The sequence below is a fragment of the Chroicocephalus ridibundus genome, chromosome 27 (assembly GCF_963924245.1).
Source record: "Chroicocephalus ridibundus chromosome 27, bChrRid1.1, whole genome shotgun sequence".
In the NCBI taxonomy this organism is placed as follows: Eukaryota; Metazoa; Chordata; class Aves; order Charadriiformes; family Laridae; genus Chroicocephalus; species Chroicocephalus ridibundus.
Genome location: NC_086310.1, coordinates 383,259 through 399,807, shown reverse-complemented (window position 1 = coordinate 399,807; position 16,549 = coordinate 383,259). Strand labels below are relative to the sequence as shown.

The following is a 16,549-nucleotide window of genomic DNA, read 5'->3' as shown; positions in this document are numbered from 1 at the left end:
GTGGTTGGGGGGGTCTATGATAAACTCCCCCCATGATGTGCAGCTTATTGGCCTTCCCCTTGATTCTTATCCATAAACACTCAACAGTGTCATCATACATATTGTTAAGTTCTTAGTTCCTTCGAACAATTCCCCTTGATCCTCCCCTTAGCAACTACTCAGTGACTATCTACAATCATCCTTAGCAACAGAGCCAGTATGTAAAACTTGATTACCTACGGAGCCATGGTTAACTTTAAATTTGATGATGGATATCAGGGCTCATGTACAGATCAGGGATAATCCAAAGCTGCAGAATGGGAACCACTCGCTCGAGTGGAAATAATTGGTGTCTCCTTGCCTGTGGGAGGGAAGGGAGATCAAGAGTCCACCCAAACGAACTTCTTGCAGTTAGAGATGGGTCTCTGGAGCTCACAGTCAAAAGATGTTCATTGAGGGTACTCGTGGCAGCTCACCTCACCGACCAATGTGCTGCGGCTCTAAATATTTCCTAGGTTTGGGGTTTATGAAGTGCTTTTTGGTTATTAGTTGATGTCATGCTTGCACGTAGGTCTGGCCCTGTCCTTAGGGGCCTCATGCATGGGACCCAGGGGACCGTCAGCCCTCAGGATGGGGAATTTCTCATGCGCAGAGAAATTCTCTAACTCCGGGGGATTTTGTGGAGCCTGGAAATCCCAAGGGAATAGTTAGTGGTGTGTGAGGATGAGGATGGCAAGATAGGCTAAAGGACGGTCTCAGTGGAATGATTTTTAGCTTAAGCAGTTTTTTTCTATCTTTCAGGCAGAACGGCCAGGGACTTTGGGTTTTGTCTGATGAAGGATAACACTAAAATCTGCATTCAGCCATGAGTTGTGGCCCAGCAGTCAGAATAAGAGCAAACACTCAGCAAATGGGGGATGAGGGAACCGCAGCTGGGGAGTTGGTGGGAGGGTGGTGCAGCGCCTGGGCTGTGCAGGCCCTCACAGTTGACATTGACTTTCTCCCCATCACTTGGCCAATTCTGCTGAAGTCAACAGCACGGTTGTTATGGCCAGAGGATGCCCCCGTGTTGGGCAGAAACACAACAAAATGCCCAGTGAAGCACTGGCTGTGCTTACGTCATAAAGAGCGTTGCCGGCCACCCGCGTCCTACACAACATTCTGATGCTCTTCTTGCTTGGTGGCCGCAGCTCTTGCAGCTCACTGCTGCTCTGGGAGTGAACCTCACCAGTTTGGTTGGGTTTTGAGAGAAGGAGGACAGAATTTCTTGCCTGATGGGGTGCAAAAGGACTCTTGGGGCAGCACGGTGATGCTGGTGGTGCTGGGAAGGATCTGTGGAAGTTGTTAGAGGAGAGCTAGTCATGCTTTGCTGGGAAAGATGTAACTTATTTAGTGCAGCTCCTCACATCTCCCCTCTTCCTAGGTGTCTGCTGATTGTGCTGTATCTGTTCCCAACTTGCCTTCCTCACCTCCTCTTCCTTATGATTTCAGGTGCCTCAACATGGGCAGCCATTTTCAGGCAGAGCTCCCAAAACACCAGGACAGATCCCGTTTGGCCGAGGAGGAAGAGGGAGCATCTCTGGGGTGCTCTGGAGCATCTCTTTTGTTTCCCAGTTAGCCCTGGGATACTAGGGGTCAACAATTCCCCTTTTTCACACCAGCTTTTCAGGCTTTTGGATTCTGTCCCTTCTCTTCTTGACCGCCTTCACCCCTGGTAGCGTTAGAGGGAAGGAGATGGCTCAGTTCTGGCAGGACAGTGACGAAATAATAACCAGTGCTGCTCTCGGCAGCACCCTCCATGAGAAATGGGCATTTGTAGGTGTCACACTTCATCTGCTCAAAGCCCCATCCAACCTGGTCTTGAACACCTCCAGGGATGGAGCCTCCAAAACTTCTCTGGGCAACCTGTTCTTTTCTGGGCTGCTCTTGATCCATTCTCTGCCGAGCTTCTGTTTGTGCTTGGGACGATGTCCTCTTGCAACTTGAAGCTTCAAACATTTTGGTGGTGTTATCCTCCTTGCTTGGCTTTCTCTTGTTTTAATATACTGATCTCTGGGGGATATTTTGTTCTGCATTTGTTTGCAAAGGCAATTGATGATAAAATTGGGGTGGGATGCTGTTAGAGGGACACGGGCGCGTGGTGCCCGTGTGGGTGCCCTGGGACCCTCTGCCCAGGCTGCAGCTGCAGCTTCCGAGGGGCTCTGCTCTCCAGCAGGTCCTCTGTGACAGTGGCCAGTCCCAGGCATGTGCTTCAGAGACACTGGGTCCTCTGGAGGTACCGCTGGGCACTGATGGTCAGACAGCAGAGCTCTGCCTAAAGAACAGACATTTTGGCTCGTGTATGAGTACAATCTCATCAACTAACACAAAATAACTTAAATAATTTAAATATCCTGTCAGTGTTTTCCGATGAGATCAATACGAGGAGTTTTCAGGGTGTGCATTAATAGGAAGAGGAGAGCTATTGACCTTCCACTCCATTTGCATCGTCAGTACTCTCTCGATCAGGCTGTGCATTTGATCTCCCTCATCTTTCACGTATTTCCACATCTCTTTAATAAATAGACCATGTCTGGAGTCACCTTTCCAGCAGCACATCTGAACATAAGCACATGCGATTGCTCTCTAGATTTCTCCTGCCCTTCCTCTTTGATCACTTAGACACATCTCAACAATCCAGAAGATGCTTTGAGCTTCAGGGAGTCAAACGCTTGTCTATATTCCAGGAATCTGTCTAATTCTGTCTGTAGCCCACTCTTTAATTGTGGTTACTTTTTAATTTACTTTCTGTGTAAAAGATTTCTTGCATGGTTCTGCCTTGTGGAAGGTGAACCTCATTGGTGGCAGATTGTACTTGGCACACAGTTGAGGAGTGGTTTATTTTAATCACAGAATCACAGACTCACAGAATGGTTGGGGTTGGAAGGGACCTTAAAGATCATCCTGTTCCACTTCACATTCACCCTTGGCTCTAAATAAGATCTGACCCACACTTCGACTCCAGATGAACTCTTCTGTCAAAAACAACAGCATTTTTCCTTTCACACTTGGGTTCTGAGAGGGACTCCCAGACATCTTGTTGCCTGGGGTAGGCGTGGCGACCTGGTTCAGGAACGGCACGGCGACCAATCACAGGCCGCTCGGTCCATCGACTCGCAGACACCAATGTGGTGGACGGCAAATGGCGTTTATTAGCACGTGGCACAGCCTTATATAGCTCGAGTTTACAACGTCACTTCCGTCTGCTTACATCACCAACTAACCGCCATTGGGGGAGGGGCTCTATCTTTCCGTACAGCGCGATATCTTCCGGCCGCCAGACCCTAACTACCTACATTTCCCCCCTCCCTATGGATAACCAAACTAGCTAAAATAGAAAAATAGAAAACTCGAATAAAAAACATAAGGCACAGTGAACAGGTGGAACTTAGGGGGTAACTGGTAATAACAGGGCGTAACTTGAGGTAACGGGGGATAATTGGCAGTAACACAATGTAAACACATTCTTAAAGCAGTTGTCGGCGTTCTACTAACAGAATGTTAACCTTCTCTAGCCGGCTTTTGACAAACGACACGAGCCTATTTAGTATACAGGGTCCAAAGATCAGTGCTATTATGATCATTGCGATCGGCCCTATCAAGGTAGATATCAGGGTGGTTAACCATGGTGAATGGTTAAACCATGATTCGAACCAGTTTTGTTGTGCCTCTCGTTCCTTTTTCCGTTTTTCTAATCCTTCTCGCAATTTGGCCATAGTGTCTCTCGCTATTCCGGTGTGGTCCACATACACACAGCACTCTTCTTTCAGCGCAGCGCACCCCCCGCCTTGTTGTAAAAACATCAGGTCTAATCCTCTTCGATTTTGTAACACAACTTCAGATAATGATCTAATTGATTGTTCTAATGCAGTTATTGATTGTTCAATTCTAGCCAAGTCCTCGTCTACTGCCACCCTCAAGGCATTAAATTCTTTACTCTGTTGCACCAAGGATGCTGCTCCTGTACCTAGTCCCGCACCTCCTATGAGCATTAGAGTAGCTACCGTTATTGCTGTAAAGGGCTCCCGTTTTGACAGATGATGTTCTGGGGTGATGTGCGAGTCGTAGACAAAGTCGTCGGAATGGTAAAAGATCTTAGGGACTATAGATACCTGGACACAATACTCTGAGGATTCATTAAACTTTTCCAGCGACAGACAAGGTGTAACTCCAATAGTAGAACAAACCCACTTGGCATTTTGGGCCGGTATTAACCACTTTGCTGGGGTCTTAAGTTGTGTCTTATTAATACATAGGTGTTCTTTGTGCTTTGGGACTTTGCCTACACACACGCCACTTCCCACCACCTGTGTCAATGTAATGCCTTGCTTTTCTGTGTCCCATATGCACTGGGCCGGATTTGTACCATTTACCTGTATAGGTATGTCCCTTACCCCTACAGCCTCATAAAAAGGTGGCTTTAGTCCGTAACACAACCAGCAATGTTCCGTAAGGTTAGGGTTAGTTTTGTTCAATACTCGGTAGCTAGCTTGCATCATTTTCCAGAGGGGCGCTACCAGTGTGGTAGTATATTTTCCTGTTGATGTTTCCTGGTTGTTGGTCTTTTTAGTCATGTAATCTTGACTGGGGGTGGTCAGAACTACTTCATTAACAAATGCTTGGCTGGGGCCTACCGGCAGTGGATCGTTCGGGACAACCTCCTTTTTCATGAGGATTAAGCCACCCTTGTCTGTTCCTGGTTCTGCGTACCTTATTCCCCAAATTCTCCCAAGTAACCAACTATCCTCTTGGGGCTCAGTAACATTTAAGAAGAGGTATCGGCAATTTCCACGTCCTTGCCATGCCTGTGGTGGAATGCACCCATATGGACCCCACTGGACTTTTAGGTATCTGTCTCTACCGCTACCCGGTATCCAAGCAGGGGCTATGGTCTCACATCCCCAACGGCTACAATAGTATTGATTAGGGTAGTTACAATACCCCTTCCCAGGATTCGAGCTAGGACACATATAAAATCCTAGGTATTCCCAACATCGGTCTCTCGGGACAAGCTGGCACAGAGAGGCATTAAAACTGGCCGCACCTGATGTTATTTGGGTTGCGATAACTTGGTGGTCCTCTAGTCGAAGGAAGGACCATTTAAATGGCTGGTGGTGAAGGTGACCTGATTTTACCTGTCCTATGGTGACAAGGTCTAAAATCAAAATCACACAAAGGCATCGCAGTCGTCGCTTGGTTTCTGCCAATGCGGGGCTCCCAGGCTTGGATAGGGCGCCTGCTGGCTTGTCAACTTCTTTTGCCACTGGGGTATACGGGTTACGGGGGTGTCCGATGATCCGGTCCTGTAAACAGAAACTCACAGTTTTCATTAATTACGTTAGTCTTATTCTGAAGGTCCGGTTTAATAGACTTAAGCGGACACCATTTAATACTGCCGTCTTTTCTAACTGCAGCATACCCTCGGCCTGTCAGGACTAATTTCCACCCTTGTTCCCAGTCTCCCAGCTCATTTCTAACTATGACCGACGGGCCTTCTTCTAGTGCTCGAGTGGCCCAATGTTTTTGGGCGGGACTGTTCATCTCCTCTCCTCTGGGAAACTGGTTTAGTGCCAATAACGCAGTCGCTAGCAAGCGCGCCTGGTCTCCTGAGGGAACAGTGTTGGTAAAACCTTCTGGTTTTGCTAGTACCTCCAATTTAGATTTCAGAGTTTGGTTCGCTTGTTCTACTATGGCTTGTCCTGTACTATTATACGGGATGCCACGTAATAGAGTAATACCCCATTTCAGAGCGAATGCTTGGACTGACTTAGATACAAAGTTCGGACCATTGTCTGTTTTGATTTGATTAGGGACGCCGAGCCACACCATGGCTGTCAGCCAATGTTGGATAGTTGCTTTGGAGTCGGTCTTAAGGTGTTGTGTAGCTACGATCACCCCGCTATATGTGTCTACGGTTACCGCTAGCCACGCTCGAGGTTTCAGCAACTGACAGAGTGTAAAATCCGTCTGCCACACCTCGGAGGCTTTGAGACCTCTGGGGTTAACTCCACTGGACCACAGTGGTACTTTTTGGCAGTGGGGACACGTAGCTACTATGTGTTTCGTGTCAGTGGCTGAAATCCCACATCTCTTTGCTAGCGCTTTAGCTCCAATGTGGAGAGATTTGTGTAGTTGGCGGGCATCTCTTAGTGTCCATAATCCTTTAGCAGCGGCATCAGCTTTGTCGTTACCGGTTTGGAAAAACCCTTTAACTGGGGTGTGGCTGTTGATGTGGATGACCGATATGGTACCTTTTCGGGAAAAAAGCGCTTCTTCTAGCATTAGAGCTACTGTAGATGTTGACACACCGGGCCCTGACATGGCTAAGCAAAGCTTGGCCACGAACATTGAATCAGTTACTATATTGAGATGTTCAGTTGGAAACAGTCCGCACGCTAGTACTACGGCCGCCGCTTCCAGCTGTTGGACTGAAAGCGCACAATCGGTCATTTTAATGCAGTGCCATTCTCCTCCCGATTGCCATACTGCTGCCGCGGTTGAGGTCGCTGAGGATGCGTCTGTGAAGACCGTTGGTCCCGACTGGGGCCGGTCCATGATCTTCTGTGGAAGGTCGATATCGACAATTGCCAGCAATTGAGTCCAAGGGGGCCTTGTGGCATACTGGACTTCCCCACCAAATCCGATGAGGGCTATAGCTAGATACTCTGACATTGCCACTGATTGCGTTGGGAGCCGTTTGCGGAAGGGTAGGTATATTCTGGCAGGTTCAATGCCTAGATGTCTTAGGGCGAGTTTTCTGCCTTTCATGATGAGGTTACCAAGGCACTCGACTCCTGGGGAGAATGCACGTGACGGTTTTCCCAGGACTACCCATTGTATCGGTTGAGCTTTTTCAGGGGGGCCCTGGGCCAGTGCCCCTACTCCCCCCCCTTCCGTGAAATGCACGTACAGATCGAGTGGTACAGCCGGGTTCCATCTGGCGAGTGAGCTTGACGATACCTGACGCTCGATAAAGTCAAGAGAAGTCAATGCTTCCGGCGTTAGAGTTTTTGGTTCCCACGGGTGCTGTCCTTTTAAAAGATCGTATAGGGGGGCCATGGTTTCTGGAGGGATCAGGACGATATTGCGGAGCCATTGCAAGGACCCTACTAGCTGTTGTATGTCATGAAGCGTTTTGATGTTTCAACGGATTTTCATTTGGGGGGGGGTCACATAGGAGCTTGTGATCCCCACTCCCAAAAAGCTAACACATGGTCCTTTTTTAATTTTTGCGCTCGCGATCTCAAACCCGCTTGTTTTGAGAGTCTCTGAAACCGTTAGCACCAGCTGGTCCACCTGGCTCCCTGATGGCGCGGCGATCAAAATATCATCCATATATTGAATGATAGTCGCAGTCGGGTCGCTGCGTCGGACCGGTGCCAACGCCTGATCCACTGTGATTTGACAGATAGTAGGTGAGTTAATCATTCCTTGTGGCAGCACTTTCCACTGGAAGCGTAGGTTGGGGTGTTGGCTATTTGGAAACACGACGGAAAAGGCAAACCGTTCCTTATCCTCCTCATGCAGAGGTATTGAAAAGAAACAGTCTTTAATATCGAGGACAGCGCAAGGTTGCCCTTCCGGTATCATAGAGTTCATGGGCAACAGCGTTTGGACAGGACCCATTGGTTGGATTCTTTTGTTTACTTCACGTAGGTCATGGAGGAGGCGAAACCCCTCACCGTTCCGCTTGGGTATTACAAAAACTGGGGTGTTCCATGGGCTAGTAGAAGGCTCTATGTGACCTCATTGTAGCTCGCGATCGACTAGCTCGAGAAGAGCATCCATTCGAGGCTTCGACAGGGGCCACTGCTCGACCCACACTGGATCGGACGATTTCCACGTCAGTCTGATTGGTGGAAATGGGTGTACGGCAGTGGCCCTTAAGATAAATTTGTCACCCTGGCATTTAATAGGGCTAGAGCGTCCCTTCCCAATAGTGGTAGGATTCCTGGCATGACATATGGGAAAAGGTTGATGGTTTTCTCCGGTCCCTTTTCAGTGTGAAGCGTAATTGCTATTAATTGGGCGCTCTTCCGAGCTTGGGTTAATCCCTCAACTCCGCCCACCATGGGGGCATCTTCCAATTTCCAACCTGGGGGCCAGCTCGACTCGGGAAGAACTGTAACATCTGCTCCGGTGTCAATCAAAAAGGGGACCTTAATGGTGGTGCCATTGGGGATATTATAGAGAGAACAGATCCCCCACACCACCGGTGGGTTGTCACACTTTATTGCCAGGGCCACCCCAAGGTCTCGCCCCCAAGGGGTGGTCCTTGCTGTCCCTGAGATAAGGGCTGACTCAGTTGGACTATCGGTTGGGCCATAAAGCTGGTCGCTTCTCGAGGGGGCAATGGGTTCGAAAGCGCCTCGCCCCACCCAAGGTTGGTATGACTGGGCCGCGGGAGCTGTGTGGGAGAAGGCTGTGTGCGGCCCAGATGCCCTCTCCCCATCCTGTTTCCCTGAATTTTAGTTCTGCATTCCTTAGCGAAATGTCCTTTCTTTCCACAAGACCAACACGGCCCTCTAGATCGATTCTGGTGTGGGGGGAGCGCTGTTGGCGGGTCCCCCAACCGAGGGCAGTTTGCCACAACGTGGCCCGCTTGGCCACATTTAAAACATGCCATCAGATTAGTTATTGCGGTGCGAACAGCCACTTGAATCGGGGCTAAATGCTCTTCATTCACGACATGCTTAATCATGTCTGCGATAGTTGACCCCGGTGGTAGAGATCGTAAGATGTCTTTGGTTTTCGAATTACACTGCTGACGTAAGCAGTCTGCAACGACCGGGCCTTTCGCTTCCGCGGGCAGGGTCGAGGAGTCAACCGCTGCCTGAAGGCGGTCTACGAATTGCGTAAAGCTCTCACTTTCATTTTGTTTTATTGTGGACCATGGCGATGGCTTGGCGACAATTCTAGAGGCTACACGAATAGCTTCTCTGGCCGCACGAGTGGTTGTCATAACTTCATGGGCCCGCATGCCTTGAGCTTGCGCCTGGGGGGTAACCATTGTAGGGTCTGTACCCATTAGCCGCTGCAGGCTGGAGCCGTGTAGTGGGTGGTCCGCTCCGGTTATTTGGGCTAGTTGCTTCGTACAGTTGTCCTCCCATTCTTGTTTAAAAACAATCATCCCTGCTCCGTCAAAGATCAATCTACAAGCTTGTTTTATATCGAACGGGAGCATGTCGTCCCCCCCGAAAACTCCGTCTATGAGGGTGGAAACCATGGCAGAATTAAGCCCTTTGTCTGCGATTGCTTTAACAATCGCTTGTATATCCTTAGGATTTATTGGCGAGTGGACCCTTTGTCCCCCGTCCGCCACCCGGACCGGGAACGCTAGCGTGGCCGATGGGGCCCAATCGGCGCATGCGATCTTTATTTTTCTCCAATCCATGAGGGGAATTTTTCCCCCTCGCGTTTTCTCTTCATTGCGAATTGGGATATTGTGGCTTTTGACTCTGTCTACCCCTATTTCCTCCTCCTCTGAACTTGAATCGATTGCGCGCCACTCGTTCCAGGTAGTGTCTGACCCGGAGTCGGAACTCGACTGACTGCTCACTTCCGGGTTCCAGTGCTTTTTAGTTGGGCTCTGGCCCCGCCCATTTACCTTGCGGGCGGGCCATTCCCTCCCCCTTAGCTCACCTCGCCTTCTGCCCGGGGGGGTCTTTGCTCTGTGAGGGCATTTGTGCAGATGACGGCTCTGATTGGCTTTCCGCCCCCCTGCTCACGCTCCCCTCCTCCCCCCCCCCCCCGATCGCCCCCGCCACTTGTCTCTTTCTCATTCTCCCCCTTCCTTTGTCCGTGAGCACCTGTAGGTTTTAGCGCTTCCTCCCTGTTCCCGGGGGCATCTTCACCCCGCCTTTCCCTTCTTCGGCCGGGGCATAGGGGTGCATAGGGGGGTGGTCTCGCCCAGGGGTCCTCAGACTCTGATTTCCCTGCGGCACCCCTGGCCTCCTCGGCTAATTTGCCCCAGAAGGGCTTTGTTTGATTTTGTCCCTCCGCGAGCAGGACGGGGTTCGGGGATTGGGGGGGCGTACCGCCCTCCCGCGAGTCCGTGGGCTCAGCAGGATTACCGTCGTCCTGGGGGCACGGAGTCTGTGTGGCTGCCCCGACTCCCAATTTCAGGGTAACCAACAAACAGTCCCTTGCCGCCCTCCAGGTATCTTGCTCCTGTATGGCCTTCTGCAAAGCCTGTACGACTTTTCCCCATGACTTAAGATTTTTCCCACAACCCGAAGACATCGTCTCCTCAGCTAACGCTTTAGTACATTTATCCCACACTTCTGGGTGGAGAATATCCATTGGTCAATGACCCCAATCTGTAAAAGCCTCGCAACTGCAAGGGTAAAATCTTTGGGCTTACAATCAATCCCCTACTGTTTATATACTTGGGATACGACCTTCACAAGGGCTTACATCCTCCTTGTTGGTCCTGGTCTGGGAGCGTCCTCCCCTGACCTCCCCCGCCGGGCTGGTCCAGCTGCTCCGGCCGCCGTTCACCCGAATCCAGGTGACGATTCCCGGGTTTCGGCACCACTTGTTGCCTGGGGTAGGCGTGGCGACCTGGTTCAGGAACGGCACGGCGACCAATCACAGGCCGCTCGGTCCATCAGCTCGCAGACACCAATGTGGTGGACGGCAAATGGCGTTTATTAGCACGTGGCACAGCCTTATATAGCTCGAGTTTACAACGTCACTTCCGTCTGCTTACATCATCAACTAACCGCCATTGGGGGAGGGGCTCTATCTTTCCGTACAGCGCGATATCTTCCGGCCGCCAGACCCTAACTACCTACACATCTCGGCCACCTTTTTCCTCTACAGCACCGCTTGCTTCCAGGGACTGCTTCCCTGACTGAAGGAAGCTGTGGGTTCTCACTGGTGCCCACCCAATGGTGGCAGCAGCTGAAGAAGTATATCCTGATCAGCCTGTGCAGGTACAGTCTGGAGAGCCAGGCCGGACAAGGACTTTGAGCCTGTTTTGCCCAGTTGCCCCACACTGATCCTCCATGAGTTCCTCGACTCTTGCAGCATTGAGGCCTATGGTCAGCAGGACCCTGTGAGTCTTGTGCTGCCAGCAGGCAGGAGGGAGCCAGTCAGCTTTCTCCAGCCCATCAGTCTCTCTAGGAGGAGACCCAGGTCTTCCTTAGGCACTAATTCTATCCAGCACCTGGGCCGTGATCCTCATGGTCTCCCCATGGCAGGTACCCAGGCATGGGAGTGCAGGATGTTTGCAGCCCTGCTCCAGTTGCTGAACACAGACCCCGTAGCCTACTGTTGTGCTGTGGGCTGGGCTGGCCACCGACCTACCAACCACTGGGCTACTCACCCATGGTTCCAGCTTGAAGCTCACTACCATTCACACATGTCCCCTATGGACAGAGAATGCACCCGCACAGAAGGCAGTTGGAAAGAGGCTCTAAGGAGAACCAGGCACAGGCTCGTGCAGGGCTCCATCAGAGCAGCCTGCTGACTAGAAACCTGTTTACACTTACACAGTGCCTTTTTCCCCTTTGCTCTCTTTTCCTGTTTTGTTGCCAAACAACTTTGTTGCTGATTCTGTTTTCCTTTAGACTCAAGAGGAGTTTTCCATGACTACAAACACCAGGAACTTAACTGAGTGCCTTAATTTCAGTATTACAAGTAATATACAGATTACGGTGCTGTAGGCATCCTAGTCAAGAGAAGGCTTAAAGGGAAATTGGAAGGAGACCATTGCAATGGCTCTGTGGGTCTGTCGAAGAGATGCTTCCAAAATGATCATTGAATCGTAGAATCCTTTAGGTGGGAAAAGGCCCTTAAGATCATCAAGTCCAACTCTTAACCTAACGTTGCCAAGTCCACCAGTTAATTTTGAAGGTGACTCATTTTGGCTAATCTTGGAGGTGGTTAATTTTGAAGGGGGTTGACTGAGCTCAATCCCTTGCTTTCAAGTCAATCCACTGTCTCAGACCAGCCTCTCCTCTCATCGATGTGCATGATGAGATGGGAGAGTCCCTGGGCCACCCAGGGGATTAATGACCTAAGTGCTCTGGTTGCACACCGGCACAGGCTTGATGCCCAGCTACACCACCGTTAGAAATGTAACATAATTCACACAGCTTTTGCCAGAAATATCACTTCCCAGCTGGCAGTCCAGAATACCCATGTAAACCAGCAAGGCTGGAGAGGCATTTCTTGTGTCTGAAGAGAAGTGGGTTGGATCAATATTTTTCATGTCATTGGGTAAAAACACAGAGAAAAGCAGAATCCCTACAGAGCACAATTCTAGTCTCCCATTTCAGGAAGGAAGAGGAAGCCTAAGAAAAGGGGAAGAAGGTTGACAAATGTAACAAGATGAATTTCACCAAGCATGATATTGGTTACTCTTGTCACACCCTCTCTGACCAGGTACCGAAATCATAGAATCATAGGGTTGGAAGGGACCTCTGTAGATCATCTAGTCCAACCCCCCTGCCAGAGCAGGTTCACCTAAAGCAGGTTGCACAGGAACACATCCAGGCGGGTTTGGAATGTCTCCAGAGATGGAGACTCCACCACCTCTCTGGGCAGCCGGTTCCAGGGCTCTGCCACCCTCAAAGTCAAAAAGTTCCTCCTCATGTTTAGGTGGAACTTCCTGTGCTCAAGTTTATGCTCATTACTTCTTGTTCCGTCGCTGGGCACCACTGAAAAGAGCCTGGCCCCATCCTCCTGACACCCACCCTTTCAGTATTTATAAGTGTTGATAAGATCCCCTCTCAGCTGTCCTTTTTGCAGACTGAAGAGACCCAAATCCCTCAGCTTTTCTTCATAAGAGAGGTGTTCCAGTCCTCTGATCATCTTGGTAGCTCCCTGCTGCACCCCTTCCAGCAGTTCCCTCTCCTTCTTGAACCAGGGAGCCCAGAACTGGACACAGTACTCCAGGTGCGGCCTCAGCAGGGCAGAGTAGAGGGGGAGGATGACCTCCCTCCACCTGCTGGCCACACTCCTCTTGATACATCCCAGGATGCCACTGGCCTTTTTGACCACAAGGGCACATTGCTGGCTCATGGGCATCCTGTTGTCCCCCAGGACTCCCAGGTCTCTTTCCACAGAGCTGCTCTCCAGCAGGACAGCCCTCAACCTGTCCTGGTAAATGGGGTTATTCCTCCTCAGGTGCAGCACCCTACACTTGCCCTAGTTGAATTTCATAAGGTTCCTCTTTGCCCAGATCTCCAGCCTGTCCAGGTCTCTCTGGATGGCAACAGAGCCTTCTGGTGTGTCAGCCACACCCCCCCAGCTGTGTGTCATCAGCGAACTTGCTGAGGGTGTACTCTATCCCCTCATCCATGTCATTGATGAATATATTGAAGAGGACTGGAATGGAGCCTCACAACTGTATTATATCTTTCCTAAAGTCCTTTTATGTCATTCAAGCGTTGATAATCCTCCTTTTCAAACTGCTGCTGGTGGTTGATCTGCTCACTGTCGTGAGGAATGCAGTCATCATTGCCATCGTTTGGCTCCACCACTAATAACATGCCCCCATGTATCCCATCCTCAGCACCTTGTCCTTCTTGGATACTTGGTTCACTTTGGTCATTGCCCCTCACACATTTGGCAGTCCCATGTTGGAGATTAAGGTGCCTCTGCGGCTGCTTACAAGTCCTAGAACTTCTTCTCTGATTTCCTGGGCATAGATGAGTTTAACCTTTGCAATAGGTCTGAGTGAAGTTGGAATTTCCCAGGAATGCGGTGAAATAGCTAACAGCCTCTTTAATCTCTTCTGTTCTGGAGAAAGAATCCTTTGTGGGGTTTGAAAAAGGTAGAAAGAAGACAACAAATTCTCTGAGGCCTCTAACTGAAATGTGAAACACAAAAACCAGGGTGTGAGCCATACTCTCTGTGTGTCGATAGACTGCAGGAAAGGAGAAAAAGCAGAAAAGGACAGAACTTTTCATCGAGACTGTGAAATTACCACACTTGGGTTTTTTGCTATGTTCCCATCTCGGCTGGGTGAACTGAAATTTAGCACGGGACCAGAAAATGCAACGGCAGTTACTGAGTTCATCCTAGAGGGTTTTTCAGGGCTTGATCAAAGACTACAGCTATTTCTCTCGCTGGTCCTTCTGCTCATATACCTGACAACAGTGATGGGGAACGCAACCATCATTTTCCTTGTATGTGTGGATCACCACCTGCAAACCCCCATGTACTTTTTCATCAGCAATATGTCCTTCCTGGAAATCTGGTTTACATCCTCCACAAGCACCAAATTGCTTGTGATCCTGGGTTCTGGTAGGAGAACAATCTCACTGCGCAGCTGCTTTGCCCAATCCTATTTCTGTTTTGCCCTGGGCAGTACAGAGTTTGTTCTACTTGTTGTCATGTCCTTTGACCGCTACGTTGCCATCTGCCTGCCTTTGCCTTATACTGCCATCATGAAGCCTCAGCTCTGCATCCACCTGGTTGTTGCTGCTTGGGTCATGGGCACCACACTCTTGAGTTACCGCCTGGTCCTCCTCTACAAGCTGACTTTCTGGGGCTCGAACAAGATCCACCTTTTCTTTTTTGCGACAGCTCCCCCTTGTTCAAATTGTCCTGCTCTGACACCAGCCTGCTTTGGAAAATGGACTCTATTTTATTATCATTTGTTATGCTGGGTTCCTTCTGTTTAACTCTGGCATTTTACACAGACGTCCTTTTCTGTATTCCACACCTTCCAGCAGCCTCTGGGAGGAAAAAAGATTTCACTACATGTTCTTCCCATCTCACCACCTTGGCCATTGCCTATGGGAGCTGCATTGCTCTCTATGTGCATCCTTCAGAACACGTTTCCTTGGAGGCAAACAGAATAGTAGCTTTGATAAACACTGTCCTCTACCCATTCTTAAATCCTTTCATCTACAATCTTAGAAACAAGACCATGATACTGGCCCTGAATGAAGCCATTGCCCATGCAACAATAAAGCTTTTTGACTTATCACAATGCATTTCTGGACAGCAATTCCCATGATCTGCTATCAGATGTTACATCATACCATTGCATATGTATGTCATCTCCAAATACAGATGCCTCATGAGATGTATGTTCTGGTTGGATTGTGTTAGGTTAGCTCACCTGCACGCACAAAGAAGGCACTAACAATGGCAGGAGGAGGAACTCAGTTAATACCGTGCCCCAGCTGCTCCCAGACCCATCACGGGAGAACCACCTGGAACCCATCTCCAGAAACCAAGAAGAGTACAAAGGCACAGTGGCAGATGGGAATCCAAATTACAGGCTCCCAAGGAATGAACACCTTGTCCCACTTATTATGGGAAGTTTAGGGGAGGACACGACCAGTGCAGTCTGTCCTGTCTCCTCATTAAACTTAATTTCTACCTCTTTTCCATGTGAGTGAATCTTCTGTGTGAATGTGTGAGCACGGTGGTGTGAGTGCAGCAGCTGGAGCAGGACCAGGAGGTCAGACAGCCCGTATGCCATCAGTGCCAGAACCTAAGAGACTGGAGTGCCTGGACTTAAGAGTTCATGTGCATGTGTGTGAGTGTGTGTGAGTGTGACTGGGGTGGTCTGTACCAGCATCTGGAATGGAGCTGTGGCCTCAGGCACTCATATGTCCAGGTGACTGTGTGCAATAAATACTAAATTGGCTAAAAATACAAAAGTACAGCATTGTTCATGCATTAAGGAAAAGTATAAAATCAAGAGGCTTCTGAGGTAGAAAATAGCCGCAGCTGGCATGAAGGATACAACATCTGTGGTTCCCTGATAAGCTACATGAGGTACGGGACGGGATGCAATTATTCCGTGGCTTTACCTTATGATGTATAGCGGATACCGGAATGGGATGATACCATGAAACAGATAAGCTGCCAATTAGCTGCCCGCTCGATACTCGGAGCCAACTTTTTGTCAAATGTTGATGAAATGCTGTCCTTTGTGCGAACTTTGCTCATTATAATGTCATTATAATACCAAAACACACCTCCATCCTGAAGGCTACCCGCCTCCAAGGTGCGACCACTCCTCCTTGAGCCTGCGCCCTGAATTTCTTGTAAACTATACCTTTAATTGTGAAGCAAGAGAAATTTACACCAATCATGATAAAAGTATGTATGACTAAAGTCACTCAAACTCCACCTTGAAGATAACAAATAGTATAAAAATAGCCCAAGAGAGGGGGGATACCCAGGGAAGACACCATCATAAAGAATTACATCACTGACTTCTGGGATCAGTTGACGGGCTGAGCCTTTCTTCCCCCACATAGGGACGCCTTTGGGTAAGACTTAGATTATACCGAGTGCTTCCTCGGGAAACTTAGAAATTTCTCTAGAGACTCTCTTTTCTACATTTAGAGCTAGGCTGTATCGTTTATAACTTTGTCGCGCATTTTGTATATGTAACAATACTTTCATTTGCACGTGCTTTGCAGACAGTGTATTTATCACCGGTAATCCTAAGAACCTATATATATGTTGTTTAAATAAACTGCACTTTTTTAAGTAGCTAGTCATTTTGGTTTCTCACTGAACGCGACCAAAGACTCGAGAGTGGCTGTGCTGGTTC

The 16,549-nt window shown here is 49.3% G+C and overlaps 1 protein-coding gene across 1 annotated transcript; it reads left to right on the top strand.

The window, feature by feature from the left end:
* Nucleotides 1-14,018: 14,018 nt before the first annotated feature.
* LOC134507724 (olfactory receptor 6E1-like) lies at nucleotides 14,019-14,992 on the top strand. Its single transcript, XM_063318575.1, is given in 2 exon segments — nucleotides 14,019-14,543; nucleotides 14,546-14,992. Coding segments are annotated over 2 exon segments (861 nt in total). The 5' UTR covers nucleotides 14,019-14,129.
* The last annotated feature ends 1,557 nt before the right edge of the window (nucleotides 14,993-16,549 follow it).